The sequence below is a fragment of the Melospiza georgiana genome, chromosome 2 (genome assembly GCF_028018845.1).
Source record: "Melospiza georgiana isolate bMelGeo1 chromosome 2, bMelGeo1.pri, whole genome shotgun sequence".
Classification (NCBI taxonomy): Eukaryota; Metazoa; Chordata; class Aves; order Passeriformes; family Passerellidae; genus Melospiza; species Melospiza georgiana.
Genome location: NC_080431.1, coordinates 73842116 through 73864523, shown reverse-complemented (window position 1 = coordinate 73864523; position 22408 = coordinate 73842116). Strand labels below are relative to the sequence as shown.

The 22408-nt window shown below is 40.8% G+C and overlaps 1 protein-coding gene across 15 annotated transcripts in view; it reads left to right on the top strand.

Moving 5' to 3' along the window:
• The window catches only part of DLG2 (discs large MAGUK scaffold protein 2), a 983427-nt gene extending 963592 nt beyond the window's left edge, over positions 1–19835 (top strand). For all 15 annotated transcript variants that reach the window (XM_058044765.1, XM_058044759.1, XM_058044856.1 and 12 more), the window contains 6 exons: positions 7548–7598; positions 8349–8450; positions 9311–9483; positions 10175–10284; positions 15463–15554; positions 16295–19835. In XM_058044765.1, coding sequence (XP_057900748.1) covers positions 7548–7598; positions 8349–8450; positions 9311–9483; positions 10175–10284; positions 15463–15554; positions 16295–16401 — 635 coding nt within the window. In that variant the 3' untranslated portion in view covers positions 16402–19835. The remainder of the gene's footprint in view (positions 1–7547; positions 7599–8348; positions 8451–9310; positions 9484–10174; positions 10285–15462; positions 15555–16294) is intronic.
• The last annotated feature ends 2573 nt before the right edge of the window (positions 19836–22408 follow it).

Below are 22408 nucleotides of genomic sequence, written 5' to 3'. Positions count from 1 at the left end.
TAAAATAAAGTATGTTTTTTAAGGTGCAAGAAAGGTAATAGAAACAATTTGGGAAAGTTAGCTGGAACACAGATACTTGGAAGAAAAAGTAGTGCTGGAGCAACAGCTGCCCGTGGCAGTCACCCTCCTTCTAGAGTGGTTTCCATCTGCACAAGCTGTGCTCTCACTCCAGCAGCATCTTTTGGCTGGATTTTCCCACACATTACTGGTATTTCCAACAACTTCTGCCTGGTGGAGAAGATGCTGGAGGGATTTCTTCTCTGCCCACAGTATAGCTATGCCGTTAAGAAGCAGAGGAAGCCCATCTTAGGTTATGCCAAATGAGGGAGGCTTTAAAATACAGAACCTGCTGCCCAAAGGGCCTGATTTCATTTGCTAAGGATTCATTGGAGTGTGCTAACATGATATTTGAAGGCATGACCATGACAAATTAGCAGCTGTGGTTCCCACATGGAAATTATTGTTTCCAATGGCCATGGTGGCACCTGAAGTCTAACCTGACTGTGTTCAATTTCCACCTGGCCATGGTACATCAGCATATCTCCTGTGGAGAATTAAAGTCCTCCCAAGTCCAGATGATTAGCCTTTGAATCTTCTGGCAAAGAGATCTGAGATCTGGTGTGTTGACAGTACATCCCATTGCACAGCTTATCACAGCAAATCTCCCCTAGACAAATTATGTGTCAGGAACAAACAAAAATCAGATGAGAGTGAGAGGCAGGTGGTCTGCGAATGAAATCAACAAATTGTGAGGGCTGGAGAGAAAAGAGATGAGGCCTGTCAAAGGAAGTTCTCTTTTCACTACAGTTTTCACTTTGTGGGACTGTTGAGAAAGGGTACTGCACTGTAAAAGCTTATCAACATCTCTGATGTGGGACGAATAATTACCAGACATATTCCTCAAAGATTTCCTAAAGTATTCCTCACTGCCTCCTGATTTAAAAAAAAAAAAAAAAAAAAAGGAGTGCAGTGAGTATTTCTGCTATTCTTGTTTGCCTCTGGGTAGCTAGGAATGGAGCTCAGCATCAGCCACTGCCACAGAACCAAGTTTGTATTAGCTCCATTTGGACCCAGCCATGTTGCAGAATTGTTTCTCAGTGTGCTGTAGTGCCACTTTGAGGAGAGTCTGTGTGCTCAAGGTGAGGCTTGTGAGGAACACAACTACAAGTTGTTTTGCAGGGACACCATGTCTGTTGACTTGAAAACTCATCTAGCCCTCAAACTATGCACTGGTGACATAGAGCATACTGGTGACATGCAGAGGAGAAAAAAAGTAAAGCTGGAAAATTAATGGGGAGCAAATAGAAAACCACTGGAGGAATCAAGGGGTTTTCATGGGGTTGTGATCCTGTCCCTGTGCCTCCTTTCTTTTTTGTTTCCCCAGAAAATTAGCAGGAGGAAAAGGGTTGCCTGCCCCACTGCTTTCTGAACTGTGGCAAGCTGGGGCAGAGTGGCTGGCTGAAAAGCTGCCTGGTGGAAAAGGACCTGGGGCTGCTGGTCAGCAGTAGCTGGACATGAGCCAGCAGTGCTCAGGTGGCCAAGAAGGCCGATGGCACCCTGGCCTGGATCAGCACTGGTGTGGCCAGCAGGAGCAGGGCAGGGATTGTCCCCTGTACAGGGCACTGGTGAGGCCACAGCTCCAATCCTGTGCTCAGTTCTGGGCCCCTCACTGCAACAAAAAACACTGAGGGGCTGGGGCGCACCCAGAGAAGGCCAACAGAGCTGGGGAAGGGTCTGGAGCAGAAGTCTGATGAGGAGCAGATGAAAAGAGGTTGTAGTGAGGTGGAGTTAGTTTATTTTCCCAAGTGACAAGCAACAGAAAGAGGAAATTGCACCAGGGAAGATTTAGACTAGATAACAGACAGAATTTCTCCACTGAAAACGTTATCAGGCATTGGAGCAGGCAGCCCATGGACATGGTTAATTCACCATCCCTAGAGGGATTTAAATGACATGCTCAGCGACATAGTTTAGTGTGACTTCGCAGCGTAGGACTTGTTTTTTCCAACCTAAATTATTCTATGCTTCCATGATTCTATGAAATCATCAATTCACACTTTGACCAAAACAAAGAAAACAGGTGTGGGCAAGAAATGACTGGCAAATGCAGGGTGTTCTCCTGCAGACTTTCTCATATATCCCTATGAAAACAGGCCAGTTGGAGTCCAGAGTGAGGTGTTCTGCATTTTTTCTAGTGGGTCTCTGGCAATTGTTTTAACATATTTCTCTAACTTTTGCTTCTTATGATGACCATTTAGTGAAAAGTAGCTAGTGTCAAAACCTGTACTACTTGATCATTCCTAGAACCATTCCAAACCAGCAATATTGAAGGATTCTGAGAAATGTCCAGGCTGTGACCTGGACAGTGAGGAATAGGGTGGGGGTCACAAATCAACAGGGCTTTTTCTAGGAGATATTCTGATGTGTTCATTATTTTTTTTTAAATGCATTTCTTAAAAATTTGAGTATTTAACTGAAGTACTGCTTATATCTCTAGGGTTAAAAACAGAAGCCAGATATTTTTTTACTTCAAAAATATAATTGAAAGTCCTCCAGTATGGTCTGAAGAGAAAATTCTTTGACCACTTCTAAGCCACTAACAAGAAGTGACAAAAAGTAAACCAGATTTCTTCTACCAGTGCCGTTAACACTTGGTTTGTTATAAAAAATAGAGCTGGAGCCAACAGTGGGATATTCTTTTTCCCAGCAGATAACCTTCAGCTCCATTAATTTCAGGGCAAACCACAGACACATCTGAGAGTAGAATGTAACACTAAATAAATAATAGTATTTTGGGGCCAGGAAAAAATGCTGGCTTGATCTTGAAGGGGATGAGTTGCTACACAGCTGCTGCTGAATCACACAGCCACGCTCTTATGAAGTCTATGTTGGTTTATTTGTTCCTGTTCTCAGCAGTAAAGCCAAGTTTGCAGAGTGGTGTATAAAGTCCTGGTCTAGAAAATTGTTCTTTTTGTGATAAGGACGCACACAGCCAATTTTGACTTATCCCTGGACCAGTTAATCAAACCACAATTCAAAGTTTATTTTGAGCTCTGTAACTTAAAATGTTCTGATTTGTTTTTCAAATCAAGCTTGTAAGGACAGATTTTTTACCATGGACTCATCAGTTTTTATTTTGTGAGACATGATTTTCATAATGGGCATGAATTGCAAGTCTCTCTCTTGCATATGTGTTGTAACACTCATACACATAGTTCAGTAAAGGTTTTTACAGCTGTCATCAAAATTACGCACACTTTGTTGCATCTGTTTAGTCTAATTGCATAACTAGTTGTGATTGCACCACTTACCTAGAGAGGCAATACATAACTAAAAGTTAAAAATAAGGAAAAGTGATAGGAAAAAAACTTTTACCTTCTGTCAGCAAATCAGAAAGTCACTCTTCTAATGAGATTTGAAGATTCATAACAAGGTTAAAGGAGTCTTGATTATTACAATAGGTTATTGATTAATAAGGACACTTGCACTGGCTCCCAGAATTACTGTATTATTCAGGTATACTCAAACTGGCACAGGTATTGAAGTCTCATTTTATACCCACACAGCTGTATTGATCTTTGCCCATAGACAACTTTTGAGTCTTTGGTTCATGCTCAGACAACTGATGATCATTTTACTTATTGGATTTCCAGCCTTTCACAAATAAATTCCAAAAAATCAAACAATAAATTTCCAAAAATCATATGTTCACATAAATAGAGCCCAGCAGAGGGATTTTGAACCAAATAGAGGCTAGGAAATTGTCCAGTGTAGCCTGTGCAAGTGAAATTGATTTCACCAAGATCTTGCAAATACAGTTCAGGTAATTCATACGTTATCCCAAAACCTAAATGGATGGTGGTAGGAAAATAAGCCTTCTTTGATTTTAAATCCACATGAGTAACAAAATTCAGACAAGAGCTTGAAATTTAAATTATTTGGCTCGTCTACAAGAATTTCACATGTATATTGATGGTAACCACCACCAATAGTCCAACCATTTAAATGAACCCAAAACTTCTCGTTGACTTTTTAAAAATCATAAATAACTTCTAGCTGTCTTCATTAGTAGTACTACTAATTTTTTATCTACTTAGATGCTTTTTCAGATTTTTTTCATTCACAGTCCTTAATAGGATGCCAAAATCTACCGATTTCCACTGCACAGGTTGCTGGATTAGGGAGGGTGTTTACATGGAGGCTGCCCCATGGCAGGTCACAGCAGCTCTCCCACCCCATTACCCACACAAGGGTGCAGGTACACCAGACCTGTGGAAGCCCTGGATGCTCTGGCAAGGCAGCAGGAAATGGGGCCTTTTTATGGGTTACATGAAAAATGCCTGATATCTAGCAGGTCTGCAATGAAACCAGGATTGGGACTTTCACAGACTCTCTGCCATCTAATCAAAAAGGAAAAACAGAGGCATCACATTAAGTCCATTTCAGAGCTACCCATCTGAAACCCTTTAAATTCCTTTAAAATATTAAATTAAGACTCCTTGTCTGGCAGCACAGGATCTTGCTGCCCAGTTTATAGAGGTTACGAGTTATAACAAACTCCAGGTTATTCTTCTATTCCCAAGCATGAGAGAACACCAACAGGCAAACCCAGAGCAAAGGGAAGCAGGGAGTGGTCCAGAGAAAGTGAAAGTTCTCCAATAATTTTACCCATAAGTGTACTACATTTAGGAAACTTTCCCCTCTTTTTTCTTCCATTCCCTTATTTTATTTTTTTTTTCTCTTTTTGACTTGATGGAATTTTACTGAAGAACAGGGGAACATATCAAAATCCTATAGAAAGGTCTTTTTCTTTTTTTTCTCGTTCTGTTTTATCTGGTAAATGTCATGAAGATTTTCCAGATCAATACAGCTAACCTGTGCTAATTAAGCTGTTAATGTGGGTGTTAAATGAGGCTTAGGCAAATGATAAGAGCCTGTGTCCTGATGGATTTCACACAGTGTCTTACACCTCAAAGCCATCACAAGGTTATAGCAACCTGAACATTGATTGACTCTAGAGCTCTTCATTACACTTAATACTTTATGGACTACTTGCAGTACTGACTGAGTGGAGATCATTAAAGAGTACCATCTGCTAGAGTTTACATGCAAAACAGCCTCTGAGGACCTACAGGATTTTGTCTGGACAGTACATGGCAGGACTTTATTCACTTAGAAATTTAAGCTTCCTTAGTCCTTTTTCCAGAAAAGAAAAATAGTGGAAATGGTGCAGCTTTTCCCCAGTCACATTCCCATGTTGAGTCTGGAACTGTGGCCTGAAGATCCTTACCTCAGGAAGATGTCTGTCTTTAAGTTCTTGTATATCACAGTCAGCCTCAAAGTTTCTCCGTACTTACTGCTACACTTTCCAATGGCTTAAACTTCAGCACAATTTTAGTGGGCCGGAGTATTTTTCTTTGCCTTCAATCTGGCCACAAATTCAAAAGACATCTGTAAAACAGGCTCATTTTTCTCCCTAGACCATACCTTACAGAGAGTGTGGATTTACCAAAAGCTTTAGCATGGGAACATGTCTGCCAGCGACTGGACAAAAAGGAAAGTAAAATCTGTGCTGGCTTATCAGTGTTGGTTATAAATCTGTGCCAAAGCCAAGTATTAGTCCATGGAAAGGAAAAAAAAAAAAAAAAAACAACAAAAAACAAAAAAAAACCAATAGTTTCAGAGTTATTCTATTTGCCTCCAATTGCTGATGACACTGTCACTCCCATGATGAGATTCTGCTGTTTCACTGCAGATGTCTGCATCTGGCTTTGCTGCTTAAATGCTGTTGGGGGACAATGGAGACAAATTCAGGCTTCTGACTTTTTCTCTCCTCACAAAGTAGACATGTAAAATAAGTCAGATGACTCATGTCTTTAGTCTAAGCACTTGCCTATTTGTAGGCAGCCATTGGCTCCAAAAGGTATCTAGGGACTAGCTTGACATAAGCACTCAAGCCCCAGGTTTCTGAAATTGGTGACATGAAACTCCTGCTGTGGATCTGTTTGCTATTGAAACAAATATCAAGTTTAAGATGGTATTTGTACAAACAGGCTCCCCTCCATTTGGTTGGTATGTGATGGCTTCATTGCCCACCCTAAGACTGACTTTCTCAGGCTGTTGGAAAATATAGCCTAGGCTCCTGTGGAGTAGAGGACAGACAGTGAAGAAGCATCCCAGTCCACCCTAAAGAGTGGATTTTTTCATCTCCAGAGAAATGAGACATCCCAGTTCTACATCACCTCTAAAATTTACTGAGAGCCTTAAGGGTAACCAATACATGTGATGCATACAACCAAGTGTAATAATAATTCTAGGTTTCCAACTTTGCGAAAAGCCAAAGAAAAGTGATTACAATATCAAACATTTGCAAACAAAAAAGAAAACCCCTTTGTCCACACTCCTCATATGTTATATTGCCTTATCCTCAAATGCTTTCTAATCTCTTCATTTTATTAAAAATTAGGTTCTCTCCTTTGCTGCTTCAGCACCATTGCTAGGCAGGAGTTAGTCCTGTCATTTCCACCCATCTGTGGATCTTCTCAGAGACTAACCCTGAACTGAGTAAAAATAAAGTCACCATTTTAAAATTTGCTGATTTGTATCTAGAACCTGCCAGAGCTCTCATGTGGCACCAAGTATGTGACAGTGACCCAGAAAAGAGAAATGAGCAGGAATTATTCATGCTTTAGGTGAGGAATCCTCCTCCCTCTCCTGTTTCACTCCCTTGTATGGGAGAACAGCAGTGCATCAGGACTGCACACCTGCACCCTACAGTGCCACTTGTTTCTCATGGCAAATTTCTCTGCTTTAGTCCCCTAAATATCACCATGAGGAAACAGCACTGTCCTGAAAGGGCATAGGGAGGACAAATAATACAATACGATGCTGTGAGACCTTCACTGAAGAAATTCAACACCTGCCTAGACATGATCCTGTACAACCTGTTCTAGGTGCTTTAGCAGGGGAGGATTGGACTAGATGATCTCCAAAAACTGAAATTCCCTTTTAGCCCCAACCATTCTGTGAGTCTGTGATTTGTGTTCAGAGAAAGGATAAGGATCAGAAAATACCTCATAGCTAGGTGTGAGGCTGTGAACGCACTAGACTATGGAAGCTATGCACTGAAGGACAATCAACCAAAATACATATCTATTCTGTACATAAAAGTTCTGTCTAGGTAGCCTGTTGATTTACTCTGCAGCAACATGTTAGGGCCTTAACAATAGGAAAAGCATTGCATCTTAAATTGCTGCATTATCCTTATAAACAGCCTTGTATCAAATGACAAATAAAGCTATGTTGACCATCAATAAAAAAGTCCAACTTCAGTAAATAGAATTGAAACACATGGAATGGGAGGGTGGGGAAGAGAAAAACTGTGTCCATACCTGGAAGTTATAATGGACTTGGAATGGTTCAGGTGAGAGTCTTATCAAGATAGAAGTGTTGAATCTGGTCTGTCTCTATGTGAAGCATTTTATCAAACTTAAGTATCTGACATGTTACTCATCAGTTTCAATCTCTTCTCTTTCTTCTCTCATCAGGAGGCCAAGAGGACTGCATCTTTTCTTATGAACCTGTCACAAGACAGGAAAGTAAGTTTCATCTTCTTTTCTATCACTCTTCCTTATGTTTTTCTTTTCAGAATTTGGGGGCCAGCAGAGCAGTGAGCCTTGCTCTGCCAGTCCCAGATTCACTGTGGCTTCCTTATCTTGGACACTCAGTCTATTTTCATATGAAAAACCCCTGATATTGTGGTATTCCTTGGAAGCCACCGCTTCTTAACATTCCCAGGACTCTTCTCCCCAGTTCATTCTCATGGACTAGTACAGAAAATGAATCAGTCTACAAAATACTGATGTAGATTTTTTAGATTTACTGCAATATTGTCACATGGAAAGCCTTTTTTATTTTGCTTCTCATGTGATATGTGCCACTGTCCAGGGTAGACAAACATATGGAAAGACACCCTAAAATGGGAGCATATCCATTTAATGGAGAATGCACTTATATAACTTGAGGTGAAAAAAAGGGTACAATATACCAATTTCTATACCTCATGGAAGAGTCCATCTGCAAGCATTTGGGAGTAGCCTTGTTGAGTGGTAGCAAATATATCTATGCTTCTACACAGTCATTTGACTTGTGCGTGAACCATTGCAGAGCTCTGCAGTGGTACTCGTTCCATTTCCCTTTTCCATGTCAAGAAATAAAATATTCATCAAAAAATGTGCACCTAAATTTTCACTTCATACATAAAGACACCAACTCTGGTTAGTGATATTTGGGTGCATTTATTTATTATTGTGTTAAGACCATCAAAATGTGATCCTTTTGCTTTTCAGTTAATTACACCAGGCCAGTTATTATTCTGGGTCCTATGAAAGATCGGATCAACGATGATTTGATATCTGAGTTCCCTGATAAGTTTGGCTCATGTGTACCACGTAAGTATGATTCTCCTCCTAGTTCTGGAGCTGAGTGAACGCTATCCCTAGGTGCCACACATTAAGTAAATTTCTATGAGAGCAGCATCCATGAATTATGCACAGTTGGGTTTCTCAAAAGTCATTTTTACATCAGACAGAAAACGCAAAAAGAATGAATAAATTTAAAACTATTTTTTAAAGGTTGTGGACATCTGGGAAAAAAATTCTGAAAAGTTTGAAATTCTAGTAAAATGTAAAAGTTTCAACTCAATTGCAGAGCATCCACCAATAAATATAAAGAATAATGTGTGATTTGTGTGAGATATAGACTGTTAAATCAGAAAGCAGTGTTAGACCCTGAATTAAAGAGAGTATTTATATCTTGGACAATTAGAACTTGCTGTTTATTTGAGGGCCTAATTGCAGTTGTACTTCATTTTAAATGGTTGTCTCTGGCAATACACTAACTTAAAACTACTAGAGATGAGAACAGAATCAGGCTTATAAATAAGGCTAAATTGAGTTGATGAGATCACAATTCATTTTATCGCAGTAATAACATAAAATTTAAAATATGAAATGCATTTTATATTTGAGATTTATGTGTGATTCTGCTGAAAAAAGTGGAATTCCACTAAACCCCGATTTTATTTTAGCCTGTATTGATTGGAGGTAAACATCAGAAGGTATTACTACAAAAAAACAGCTTTATTGGCATCCATTAAAAGCAATATGTAGTAACCAGAGATCTGCTCTCAGATGTGAAGTGCCCTCATGTAGAGTAGACCCAGCATTTTCCACTGAGCAAACCATGGCTGCATTTTTTGCACTTAATGTTTTTGCAGGCTTCTTCATCTTCTGTCTTTTGTTTCATGCAGATACCACACGGCCAAAGCGTGACTATGAAGTGGATGGGAGAGATTATCATTTTGTCATTTCAAGAGAACAAATGGAAAAAGATATCCAAGAGCACAAATTTATAGAAGCTGGGCAGTACAATGATAATTTGTATGGAACTAGTGTCCAGTCTGTGAGATTTGTGGCAGAAAGGGTAGGTTGACAGTAGTTTTATTGCTGATGCAACATGATCTGCTTTGTTTCCACATTGTGTCTCAGACATGATTCTCTGCCAAAAAATGAAATAGCTGCAAAATGGCATCCAAATATTTATAGGTTTTATAATGACTCCACAAGTGGAGTCTCCGACTTTGAATGACATCATCCTTGGCACTGTCTGTACTTGGATGTAGTGCCATGGATTCAGGGTTCTAACACAATGCCTCAAGTACTCCTCAAAACAGCCTCTACTCTTCTCTCTGTAAGAGCAGATAAACTAAATCACGTTCACTGAGGCAAAAGAACAAACCACAGAAAGATTAAATTATTTGCCTCAGGTGACACAGGGAGGCTTTGACGTAAACAAGAACTGAATTAATCACTTAGGATGTGGACATCCTATTGCTTTTATGAACTGATTTTCTTCATCTCAAGAAAATCCTCCTGCCCCTGCAAATTTCACCCCAGTAAAAAATAAATCCCAAGTTTGTTCCCATATCACCAGTGCATATTTATACTGGCACCAAAGCAAAGGAAAGAACACAGCATAGTGGAACCTGTACCCTGGGCTACTCCTGCCCTGGTGTGCCAGTAATGGCCCCATTCCAGGGCACTGTGTCAGTGATTTGCTTCCTATCTTTAGCAAAGTCTGCAAAAATAAACACATGTTCATCTGTTTCCAACAGGGCAAGCACTGTATACTTGATGTGTCAGGAAATGCTATCAAACGACTACAAGTTGCACAACTCTATCCCATTGCTATCTTCATTAAGCCCAAATCATGGGAGCCTCTGATGTGAGTATAAACTTCTTCAAGCATTTTATTATTTTCAGATACAGCCTCAAGTGGCACCAAACAGGTCTTGAGTCTACATTTGGCTTGTTGTCTAAAATTATGAATAATGAGATGAAGTAGGAAGAGTGCCTTTAAAACCTGTCGTCCACTCTATCCTGGTATCTCAAGGAACAAGCCATAGCTTTGAACCTTTCAGACTGGCACACATGGGATTATGTGCTGGACCACGAAGGACTCCCTGCCAGTGCTTAGTGTACTTGCTCCAACTCGTGCAATGAGTTCACCAGGGACTCACTCACACAGCTTGGCTTGTCCCATGCATGCTCAGGTGCTCTTGGGCTTTACAGCCTGGCCAAGGGCACAAACCAGGGGCCAAACCTGTGTCAGACTTGAGGTGTGTTCCTCTTCACCAGCCCTTCATTTACCTGCAGGTCTGTAAGAGGATAGGCAAGGAGCCATGGGACTGGAGAAGGGCGAACATAACAATAGAGTGAAAGAGAAGGCACCAGCTCCGTGCTGCCAAGGCTGTCTGAAGTGGCACATACTTTAAGGGATAAGAGCAAAACTCAATGTAAGATCAGTAATATGAAATTCAGCAGAGACAAAGGAGAGACAATGAAAGGCATGAGTACAAGCAGGGAATAATTTAGCTATAGCACTGCAGAAAAGCATCTGGCGGTTGAGGTGGATCACACAGGAAAACAAATGGATGGGTAATGTGATTGCAAAAAAAAAAAGCTTGCCACTGTGGGCTGTATCAGTGTTGTGTAAGGACACAATAGACTGCTATTTTGTTTTATTGCGGCCTCAGCTGGAGTACTGGCCTGATTCTGGGTTCCATCCTGCTGGCAGAGGAGGAGGAGAAATTATATAGTGTCACAGAGAGAAGGCTGAGGAAGAAGTATGGAATTGATATTTATCCAGAGTTAAAATTCAGGAAAAAATATATGGTTATCAAGTTGTTTTCCATATACACTTACAGTTATGCAAGAGCTATCAGCTTAATTTGCTGTGATAGGGGTGAAATTTTGAACTCTGTGCCAGTTCTGTTCAATATTTTTACTGATGACATAGATGAGGGGATTGAGTCTCTCATTAGTAAATTTGCAGGCTACACTAAGCTGGGAGGATGTGTTGATCTGTTGGAAGACAGACCTCAAATGGTTGGATGGATGGGCAGAGTCCAGTAAGATGATGTCTAGTAAGTCCAAGTGCTGAGTCCTGCATTTTGGCCACCATAACCCCTGCAATGCTGGGGATGATGTGGCTGGACAGTGCCCAGGTGGAAAACCTGGAGGTTTTCTGGGACCTGGGGGCACTGGAGACAGCCAGCTGAACATGAGCGAGCAGTGTGCCCAGGTGGCCAAGAAGGCCAAGGGCATCCTGGCCTGTGTCAGGAGCAGTGTGGCCAGCAGGAGCAGGGAGGTCATTCTCCCCTGTACTCGGCACTGGTGAGGGCACACCTTGAGTGCTGTGTCCAGCTCTGGCCCCTCAGTTTGGGAAGGACATTGAGACACTCGAGCACATCCAGAGGAGGCAACGAGGCTGGGGAGGGGCTGGGAACACAAACCCTGTGAGGAACGGCTGAGGCAGCTGGGGGTGTTTAGCCTGGAGAAAAGGAGACTCAGGGGTGACCTTATCACTCTCTACAACTCCCTGAAAGGGGCTGTAGCCTGGCGGGGTTGGTCTCTTTCTCCAGGCAGCAACTGACAGAACCAGAGGACACAGTCTTAAGCTGCATCAAGGGAAATAGAGGTTGGATATTAAGAAAAAGTTTTTACAGAGAGAGTGATCAAGTACTGGAACGGTCTGACCAGGGAGGTAGTGGTGTCACCAAAGGACTGGATGTGGCACTTGGTGCTACATGGTTTAGTTGAGGTGTTAGGGAATGGGTTGGACTCAATGATCTTGAAGGTGTCTTCCAACCTGGTGATTCCATGACTCTGTGATTCTGCGATTCCCCTCCCGCATTGCTCTTCACATGCCAGGTAGTGCCACGGGTTTGTGTTTGACAGCTAAAACATTGGCACTCCCCCTCCTGTGACAGATGCGTGCCTGGTGATGGTAACAGTGTACCTGCAGCCACTGGTCATGGAGCTGGAGAATTCCAACGTGACCCATCCCTGGAATATGCATTGTTCTAGGCCCTGCCTTTGGCAATGAGCTTGTTGTATGTCCAGCCACATTAGAAAGAATGATGCATAATATCTGGTGCTTGCACAGCATCATCCTGACTTCCTGATTTTTCTTCCAGCCTACAATTCAATAATATTCTGATTTTGTTGCTGTATAGAAGGGGAAGAGTAGTCTGATAGACCGCCTTCTGCACTGATTGTTTTAACAAAGATCTTAACATACAGTTTTCCCATTCATAAAACATTTCCCTTACTCTGAAAAAATACATCAGGCAGAACCAGAAAAGTGGCAATAACATAAAGGCTTTGTTGATTTGATGTTAGAACAGCAAATCCTTGAATAGACTGAATGGTGTTATAAAGATGCAAAATATTATGACAATCATCCTGTTGTTGAACCAAAGCAATGCTAATACTTCACTTAGGACAATAAAACAAGTGGGCTGTTCAAGAAATGCCTGGACTTGGCACTCAGTGCTGTGATCTAGTTAACAAGGTGGTGATCAGTCAAAGGTTGGATTTGGTGATCTTGGAGGTCTTTTTCAACTTAATGATTCTGTGATTCAGTCTTTTTTAGGTATTTAAGTACTGCAACACAAAAAGAATTAGAGCTTAATCTGTCATAACTATTACTCCTGTTCATACAAATTAATTAAAAGCTACTTCAATAGCAAAGCCAAAACACAAAAGACAAAAAAATTTCTAATCACAAGATGCAGAGGAACATAGACAAAAGCTTTATCTTTCATCAAAATTACCATATAAAGTTGTAGTCTCTCATTTATGCATATGCTCATTTATGGTCCCTTCACTCTTCTTACCTCCCCATCAGATGCCCTTCAGCCATCTGAAGGGGAAGTAACAAGAGTGAAGGGACCATAAATCAGGTTTGGACCTGCACTTGAAAGAGCACATGGCCATTGCTGTAAACAAACTGCTCCCTCCCTCCCTCCCTCCCTCCCTCCCTCCCTCCCTCCCTCCCTTCCTTCCTTCCTTCCTTCCTTCCTTCCTTCCTTCCTTCCTTCCTTCCTTCCTTCCTTCCTTCCTTCCTTCCTTCCTTCCTTCCTTCCTTCCTTCCTTCCTTCCTTCCTTCCTTCCTTCCTTCCTTCCTTCCTTCCTTCCTTCTTCCTTCCTTCCTTCCATCCATCCATCCATCCATCTCTCTCCTACATGGCTCCACCTGGTTTACTCCCAGAGGCATGCTTTTTCATACCCTCCAATCAGCCTCTCTCTCTAGAGGAATGAGGACAATGGTGAGATCATGGGAATAAGAAAGAAGCTGCCTGAGTGAGCTCTTCACTGGGAGAGGAGGAAAGCCCTGGAAAATACGCACTATATTTTGAATTCACCAGCTGTGCAGGTCGCCAGCTAAGAAATAAGAAATAGAAGGGGCTCCAGTATGACAGCACTTTAATTTCATCATGAAAAATGGACATCATGATCCTCCCCCTTCTCCATCCTCTCTTCTAAGGGCACTGAATGGGCAGTCAGAAATCCAACTAGCATGGTTTTATACCCCAGGCAAATCTAAAACCTGAAAGTGTAATGCAAATTTCTACCTGTTTCACAGTACTTCCTATTTTAAGCACTTCTTTATATTTGTATTATCTTTTCTGCTGTTCAAGGATCTTGAGAAAGACTTCTCAAAAATTTACCAGAAACAGATCTGAAAGGAAGAGGATGTTGTTAGCATTACAATATTGGTTAAATGCCCATAAGATGAAAAGGTTAAGTTTGCCTAAGAATTTGCAGAGATATATCCCACTACAAGACAGAGTTTTAGTTCAGTCACCCAAAGCAGGGGTATCTGATGTGAAGTCCACCTGATTAGGTAGCAATCTTTCCAATAAATAGAATTAGTATTATTATAAATTTAGCAGAACAGCACATGGATTATATTAAACCTTTTTATATAATCTACAAATAACTGACATAAATTTTAAAATAAATCTTTCTTAGCCTTCATTTTATGAACCTGCCTTCTCCATGGCATTAGTACTTGCAAAGAGATTTTTCTAAGCATTGTTCCCAGCTATACAGTTACTTGTATATGTAGGCAGCTTTAAGCCATTTCTGGAAACTCCTTTTTGCATCCTGGACATCTCCCAGGATGTTTTTCAGAAGTCAAGTAGGTGTTAGCTGTAGCAAGTTCATACTGTTGTGCACTTCATAGAGCTTTTTTCTTTTCACACTATCATGTCCATAATTTCCGACATGCATCACCCATGCCATACTGTATACAGTCCATTACCACGTAATCCTATGATTCAGTGCAAGGCATAAAATCAGATTTATGCTCTCCTAGTTGCCTCAGAAAATTTCTGTCATGTTTTAAGAAAAAAATTAATCTACGCTGGGAAAAAATGCTAGAACAAGCAAACTCTATTTAGACATCTACAGGCATGAGTATAAAGCAGTGAATGAGCATGTAATACCTGAGCATGCATGGGCAAGACAACTAATTTCCTAAAGTTATTAAACAGTGTTTCTGTTGAAACAGAAATATAACATCAAATAACAAAACACTGAAGAAACCAGAATATTACCATCTGTCTTTTATTTAATATTTATTAGCACAGAATAAGTGGTCAGTACAACCTTACCCATCTGAGACCACCAGCTGAGTCTGGGAGACACAGAGGTTCCTGACGGAGCTTCAGGCAGGAGTGCTGAGTGCTCAGACTATGGGACATCCCGGATTCCAGACCTGTCTATGGACTCCTGATGTCTCAAGTCTATCTCTGCTATCAGTTAGCAGCTGCCAGACCTAGGCCTTGTATTTTGTTGAAAATATAGAGTATTGAACCCAAGATAAAAATTTGGTGGAGAAAAGTGAAATGAGAAATAGTCTGAAGAAGTAATTTTGTACTACATAGAATGAAATTGAATTGAAAATATTGAAGCTGTCCATGAACTGTTGGAAGAATTTTACCATTTCATTCTTTTACCAATCTCAATCCATCTGTGATTCAGTTGAGCATGCCTTTTGAAAACCATTCTAGCAAGTATCTAAACTTTTTGACTACTTCCTCCATGTTTCTAGGGAAATGAATAAACGTCTTACAGAGGAGCAAGCAAAGAAAACCTATGATCGAGCAATTAAATTAGAACAAGAATTTGGAGAATATTTCACAGGTATGTTTTTATTAGTACCATTTTTTCTCCCCAAGATATAATCTTTTATTGCAAAACTACTAGATCAATCCTGTCTTTGAGCTAGAGTACCTGTCAGTATAGCGTGCCCCGAGCAAGGACTTCTGGCTTGAGAGTAGTGTTTCCTTGAAATTCAAGAGCAGTTGAGGCACTTGACTCCTCAAAAGTTTGATGTCTTGAAGGAGTATCTATGCAGAGGGAAATTAAGAGACAACCACTGTTCTTTGTGTTATAGTTACCTTTACCTTCTGTCAGCTTGGACCTGATCTTGTTAACCTCAGCGGCCAAGAGTTTTATGTTATTATTTTATATTATAACCAGATATTATATATATTATTTTATATTATAACCAGATCTGAAAGGTTGCAAACCTGCTGCTGCTCACTGTTGAAGCAGGTTCTAAATTGAATGAAGTGCAAAGCTTGACCTCCAGCAGTGGGAGGATCCCTTGTGCTGCCCTCCCAGGACAGAAGTGCTAGTTCTCTGAACAAACCTGGCTCAGTCTTCTCAGTATGAGCAGTGGGATGGGTCTCTGCCACAGGCAGGTGCCATTGATTTGAACTTAGCTGTCATCTGCAGGGGTATGACTTTTCCATAAACATCTCAGCATGCCAGTATTCTTTCTCATTCCATAAGTATCTATGAGTATGCTGAAGATCTGCTGACACTGGATGCTGTATCTATCAATTAAAAGAAATATTGATATGTTTTCTCTACTGCAGCTATTGTCCAAGGAGATAGCTTAGAAGATATATATAATCAATGCAAACTTGTAATTGAAGAACAATCTGGGCCTTTCATCTGGATTCCTTCAAAGGAAAAATTATAAATTAGCCACTGCACCTCTGATTACGACGGGAGAATATTTAGAAGAAAACTATAATATACTATTTGGAGGCTTTCCTTTTTTTGTTGCATTTATGTTCTTTGCAGTCAATGTGAATTTTGATGAATGTACAACACAAAGTGTTTGAAGCCATGAAGGACACTGATGGGTCAAAGGGTAGGAACAAAAAGACTTCTACCATGTAAAGCAAATCTGTTGTGTGCTCAGAGCACGAGTTGTAGGTATAAACTTTTGACGTGGAGACCCTCTGTCAAGGGGAGCTAAGCCACCTCCTGTGCCCACGCGGACATTTTGATCAATTTCAATGGCTGAGCTCAGTGTGTTGATTGCTTTAGAGAAGTTCCCAGCTCTTGAACCTCACAGAGGGCTTGATCCTGCAAGGCGCTCAGCACTTGACCCCAATTCCTACATGTGAGTAGCCTGTTGACTCAGAGTCTCCTGTGACCCTTCCCTATGCCGATCAGTCCCACCAGTTCAGCAGGACTGTTCCCGTGCTCAAAGCTAGGCACAGACTTAAGCATTTTTGCTAGATCAGGGCCACATGCACCTTGCAAAATCAAGCTCACTTTGGTCCACTTCCTACTGAGGTCACTGTGGGGACACTCTGTGACCTGACTGGGAGGTGGGTCCTGTTCCAAGCTTGTCATTGCACATTTGTAGTTGGTACACCTCGACTTTGGTAACTATGCACATCTTTTGATTTCTGAAACCAAGTCAAACTTTTTTTTTTCCCCCTTTGGAAGCACTATTTCATCAGGAACTACCAACAATATGGTTTATTTTAATGGTGTTTAGGGGTGGGAGAGGATGGAAGCATTTCGCACCACACACATGTGCACTCAAACACATTCCCATGCAGACAGACACATGTATGAGGATTCACAGCACCTATGTTAACAAGGAGGGATACAACTGGAAAAAGCTTTAAAATTTTTGATTGTCTATTTTATCATTTATATTGATAGAAGGCACTTAAAGATGGAATAATTTATAAAAATAAAAATATATTGATGTATAGAAACTAATTTCTATAGGTAAAATGTTTTTGTGAAGATATTTTGTAAAGATTAATTAATTGAAAGATTAAATATTTACACCCTTGTGCGACTGTCAAATGTAAAGAGGACCATCAAGTTGCATTATACCTCTTCCATAACAGATTCTCTATCATTAATGACAAGCAAGAAAATTCCTTAAAGAGTAGTTGTCATATTTTTTTTCATTCAATTTAATCCTCTTCCTTGCCTCTGTTTAATCATTATGAACTCCTGTGGAAAGATCTCTTGAACTCACTGCCCTGTAGGAATTTTCTGAACAAAAAAGGATAATGCATTTTTGAGAGGGACAACTATTCAGAAGCAAAATGTCAGTGCTTAAACACAGCTAATAATTTCTCTTGTAGGAAGGAGGCACCCTTAATCCCCAAATGTTTTATGACTCTTCCTGTTTCCCTCAGGGAAATAACAAAAGCATTTGATCTTTCCTCTCTTTGCAGGCAGGTCGCCAACTTACTTGTATCTTCATTCATTTCACAGTCAACAAGGGTCTTAAAATCAAAAACTGAGGCAATAGACATTTGTGAGGGATTTGGGGAAAGTCTGTGGAATTGCAGTCTGGGGTGTACAGAAGGGGAGAAGGAGGCATTTTTTTTCTCATTTCACATTGCCCTTCTTCTGTATAGTGATGCCATTCCTCACTGACTTACAAGGGGACAACTGCAACAGATGCTATGACAGTAAAACTGAATTGCCTTTGCTGCTGCTGGACCATGTTCTCTACAAAACCCACACTCCTGCCTCTGCTGCACTGCAGGAGTGCATTGCTTATAGCTGGTGGCTACAGCAGCCCTAATGCTTACGGATGTCTTCAGGGCAAATGCTAAATAGACTCCTCTGGCCCTTGTCTGCCTGAAGCTTACACTTGTACACCCTGTCCGGCTGACAGGGCTTCCCAGCACCTTCCGCGGACAGCGCGACGAGCTGGATGTTTGCAAAAGCCACCAGCAGTGACAGGGTTAAAAACACGGGCATTTTACTGGCTCTTGAGCAGGCCTCTCACGCTTACTGCCCAACTATGGTAACTCTGAGAAGTTCACACTTCTTTAACTATTTTTCCTGCCTGGTCAGCGCAGCTTTATAAACAAGGTTTCAGTTAAGTCTCCAGAAGAGCTTTGTAACCAGAAGGGCTATAAACCTTTTTTTTTTTAATATTAATTAATGAATGCTTTGATTTTGGATAATTATGCAGAAGTCCACAGAGTGACCCCAGATCTTTGGAAGCCATGGATTTTTCCATGCTGGCAAAATACTATTGCCCCAGGTTGGGAAATAGTCCACCAGACCTGAAAAACTAAGTATCCTAAAGCAGGAACTTCATTCTAATTTTCAGCTCTGTTTTTAAGCAATCAATCACATCTGCTTCTTTGTTTCTTAGTTCAGCATGCAGCCTTTTATGGTACTATCCTACTAGTAACTGTTTTGCTTTGTCATGTGCTGTGCTTTACAGTGAACAGTAACACTACGGCTGAGTACAATCAATTTTTCCATCAGTCCTTGGTTACTGTAGTTACATTATTTATTTTTCCCTGTCTGTTGTTTGTGCTTCCATTTTAGAGTTGACATTGCACTTCTTCTTTTTTTTTTTTAAATAAAACGTATATTTAAAAACAAATCGTCAAGAGAATCAGTGAGAGGTCTTATTTCCCTTAGGACTTGTACTCCCATTTGTTTTGTGTGTTGATGTTTTGCGTTCCATGTCGCAGCATCCTAAGAGCTGCAGTCCATTTTTGCATTGCAGATGTTCAGATCATACTGGGTGGTAGTGGGCGGAGGAAGAAAAGCATAAGACTCATGCAAAATTACATCTGGTGAAAAAGAAGTCCAAACTCACAACCCACAGCAATTGGCGCCTGACTCCATATTGGTGCTAACACAGCTTAGCATAATCAGATTCCTTTTCTGTCCGTGTTAAAGACTTGGGAGCGTCTAACCATGAGACCAATGCAAATGCTGGACCCTTTAGGAAAAGTGCCAGATCACACCCCTGGTGCTATATCTCATGTTCTGGCACAGTGTGTAGCACCATAGGGTCTAAGCAGAATCAAAATTACCACAGCTTTTTGTCCACCCATGAATGATCACAATTACATCTTGCTAGCTTTGTGCAGATGTGCAATATTACAAATGAATTATTTTTCCTTGCCACAAACAAAAAAAAATAAAAAATCTTCCATGCACTGACTCATTGAGAGCTTGCTAACAGGGCTCAGTGGAATGGCGCTTCTTTACTGATCTTGCGGTCTGACCATCGACCAGTGGAAGAGCCTCTTTCTTGCTTAATCCCCCTTCCTACAGAGGTACCCTGTCCATGCTAGCGCTTTTTAATTTCTTTGGTAGTAAAGGCTGTTTCTAGATCAATATTCTGTGATGTAATTGTGTTTGTAGCTAGCATGGTTTGATGCTCCGGTGTGGATAGGGTCCTAAGAACCACTCGGTGAAAGTCAAGGACAAGAAATCTCTCCATTGCACTGAAATTACAAATCCTCTTCCTGGAGAGCAGTGTGGTACCTGAGCTAATAACCACTACGAGCCAGCAACAGTGTCCTAGGTACACAACATCCACCTACCTATTTACATTAGTTTTCTATGGAGAAATTGTTGGCATTACACCTTCACTGTCACTTGCTCATCAGCACCCAGTCAAATTGTATTTTTGTTTTGGTTTTCTTATATTTTAGTTTTTGTTTTTCAAATTGTATCCCTGAGCAGAGGATTTAGTGAGTGAAAACACATGAGGATATTTGTAGGTATACATATATATATCCTCCTGTGTTGAGGAAAAGTATCAACCTCCTTTTTCAGATGCAGATTTAAAGCCATAATATCTGCCATGTTCACAGAAAGTGGTCTTTTATCTTTCACAGCTTTTAATCTCAATATTTTCCCTCTTGAACATTTTGCCTGTCATGTTACGCATGTGGTACACTGTGCAACTGCATCCAAGCCCCTTCCTTGGTGGAATAAACTTTTTTCTTTCCCATTAAAAATCAGATATTTTGTCAATTGGTTCAGGAAAAAGGATGAGGTAATTATGCTAAAAAAAAGAAAGTTTGCATTCTAGGACACAAATCAGCATCAAAGCTAACAACAGATAATATAAAATCTATCCAGCATATAGCTGGCCTAGATCCTCAGCTGCTGGAAGTCACAGTCACTCCTCTGATTTCAATGGAGTCCATTCCATTTATACCACCTGAAGTTAAACATCCATCCTCCTCATCACACTGATTTTTTTGCATCTTTGTAAAACACCAAGGCCACCTGATTAAACAGTGGCTCAGCACTTTCCATCATTATTTACTGCTTATTTTATGGACCAAGATCCTTTTGAGGCCAGTGCTGTGAAATTGCTAACAAAAAGACCCCAAGGGCCAAATGGATTTGCAGAAGGCTTCAGCTGCACTGACATCTCACCAAGAGCTACAGAACTACCCCTTCATTGGCCCTTTCTGAGACCCTGCCTTTAAGGTGAAAAGCACCAGAGGCGATCCATCATCTCTCACACCACATTAGCAGCTTACACCTTCTGGCCCTACAGCACAGGCAACTTGCCCTGATGTAAAACAGCATTTCTGGGCTTGAGAGCCAGCATCCTAGCAAGGTCTTTGGTGCAGGGGGGAAGAGCATAAAAAAAAAGGAAAAAAAAATGGCAACACTGTTGGCTCTTAGTGGGATAGCCTTTTAATTTCTGGATTTGTGCTCCTAAATTTGAATTGGCCAGTTTGAATTTCTGAGTGCAGCAAGCTGCTCCCTCCAGCACAATGTCCGGCATGCGTCTCTTTAGCAGGATGTTTCTCAGTCCAGCTGTAGTGTGGGGTACTCAGAATCTGAACTGGAGTTTACAAAACACCCTGTCCAGCTTACACTCCTGTTATGTGTAAATACTCTGCGCATCCATTCCATTTGTGTAAAGAATAAAGCACACACAATTATAAAAATTAAGCTGTATATTTCATGCTAGCTGTGTCCTTGCTTATTTATTCCAGTCCAAGCTCTCAGCTGTGGTTGAGTTGTAAATGCTTGATAGAGTGTTTATAAATATGTCATGAATTTTATTATAAAATATTAATATTAAAGCATTTTTACACTTTATAGCAAATTGCTTCTTCACAAGGCATAATTTGTCTTTTTTCCTTGGAGCAGAATAGTAAAAGAGAAATATGCTTTTATTTTGTCTTAAGATTCTATCACATTTATCACACAAGACTGACACAAGTCTGGAATTAGGAGGATGGTTTCACAAATGACTAAGAATAGGACACCTTTTTCCTTCTTGCCCTTTTTATTTCCTTTTTACTTCACATTGATGTGGAAGTTGCCACCAAGAAGATTCATTCTGGTGAAGTACAGCCACTTTCTCCCTACCACAGTTCTGCTGTAAATTCAGTATCATCAGCATCTTGATGAATAATTACCAGAATATTTTTTATAATTAAATAATCATTCCATGTTTATGACGCTGCTGCAGAGCCATGGGGAAAAGGACTGTAATAATTGCATTATAACTGCTTCTAAGCAGCTTAGTGGAGCATAAACTCATTTGTGCTATGGGATCCCAACAGCTCAAGAACCTTGGGGTTTGGCCATTCCAGGAATATCTTTGCAGATGGTTTGTGGGCTCCAGGGAGGCCATGTGAACATTGTCAGTCCCCAGCAGAGCAGTAGCAGTATGGGGACACTGCTTTTGACACAGACAGCACTATCTGCCGTCTGCAGAGGACCACAGAGCCTCCATTTGGCTCTGGGAGCCACAACTGAGACTACAGGGAAAAAACTCTGTCCACGGGGTTTTACATGGGTGATCACAGGGATGGCTAATCATCTAAACATTCATTGGGATGTTTTAGATTTCTCCAGTAGATTCAAAAGAGGGAGAGAATCCAAGCAATTGACATTGAGCAGGATCTCTTATTAAAGTACTTTCTTCTTCA